This window comes from Frankliniella occidentalis, unplaced genomic scaffold (assembly GCF_000697945.3).
Source record: "Frankliniella occidentalis isolate FOCC.00 unplaced genomic scaffold, Focc_3.1 Scaffold32, whole genome shotgun sequence".
Classification (NCBI taxonomy): Eukaryota; Metazoa; Arthropoda; class Insecta; order Thysanoptera; family Thripidae; genus Frankliniella; species Frankliniella occidentalis.
The window spans coordinates 1784834-1785860 of NW_026267162.1; the positions used below are offsets into that span (position 1 = coordinate 1784834).

General features: G+C 43.0%; 1 protein-coding gene across 1 annotated transcript in view; it reads left to right on the forward strand.

The window, feature by feature from the left end:
* The window catches only part of LOC113206567 (calcium/calmodulin-dependent protein kinase type 1), a gene marked incomplete in the record, with an annotated part of 44517 nt that overhangs the window by 26644 nt on the left and 16846 nt on the right, over positions 1 to 1027 (forward strand). The window contains 1 exon segment of the mRNA XM_052265885.1: positions 1 to 41. Coding sequence (XP_052121845.1) covers positions 1 to 41 — 41 coding nt within the window.

A 1027-nucleotide genomic window follows, 5' to 3' on the forward strand; every position in this document is an offset into this window, starting at 1 on the left:
ACCTTCGAGGACAAGCACAAGGTGTACCTCGTCATGGAGTTGTGAGTACCCACGCGACAAGCGATGTCACAAACGATTTTTAGACGCATTTTTCTTCCCCAAAAAAGAGCTATAAAAACTTTTGATTATTTTAATACTCTATAACACGAAGTATACAGTATTTACTCACTGACTGCCTCCATTGTGTGCGTCATCTAGAATAGCCGTTTACTTAGCGATACTTAAGTACACACTAACTTCTGCATACCTACGACGATATCCTGTAAAATAAGGGGTAATTGTACACATTTGGTTTTCGAGAGTTAGTGTGGATACAGAGTTCACGGGCGTGATTTTTCACGCTTCGTAAGCTTCACACGGCCAATCAGGAACCGACTTTCATCACGCCTGGCGTGAAAATCACGCCTAGCGTGAAAATCACGCCTAGCGTGAAAATCACGCCTAGCGTGAAAATCACGCCTAGCGTGAAAATCACGCTCATGTTTAGTGAACTCTGTATCCACCTTTAGACCAGAGACTTGGTGTGATAGTGGCCAGGATTATTGTTATTCATTTATTTATCTTTTTTTTTGGGGGGGGGGGTGTTTCTACGATTCAAGGTTTTTGTTGTTATTGTTTCCTCTTTTTCCCGTTTCTATCATTACTGCTAGGGGGTACTGCAGATGCAGGCGCTTCAGTCCTTGCGGGCAGGGGGTGGTCTCAACCCAACCCGAATGATGTGATGTAGTGTGGCGGGCTAGGTCCTGGTATCGATCGAGAGGTCGTCAACTTCCATTGGCTGTTTATGAAGGAGTGTTACATTATTATTGGTATTATAAGTAATATTGACGTAATAGTACTGTAATTTTACCGTAATATCGCCAATATGAGTGATACTTAAAACTGATGTAATATCATAGTAATGTGGGTAATATTACTGTAATGTTGCAGTAATCCTGTGTACGATGGAATATCGGAGTTGACACCCCTCCGACAGGCCAGACGGTTCTGTTTTAATTGGGGTGTCGAGGGTGTGGGATTGGGGACC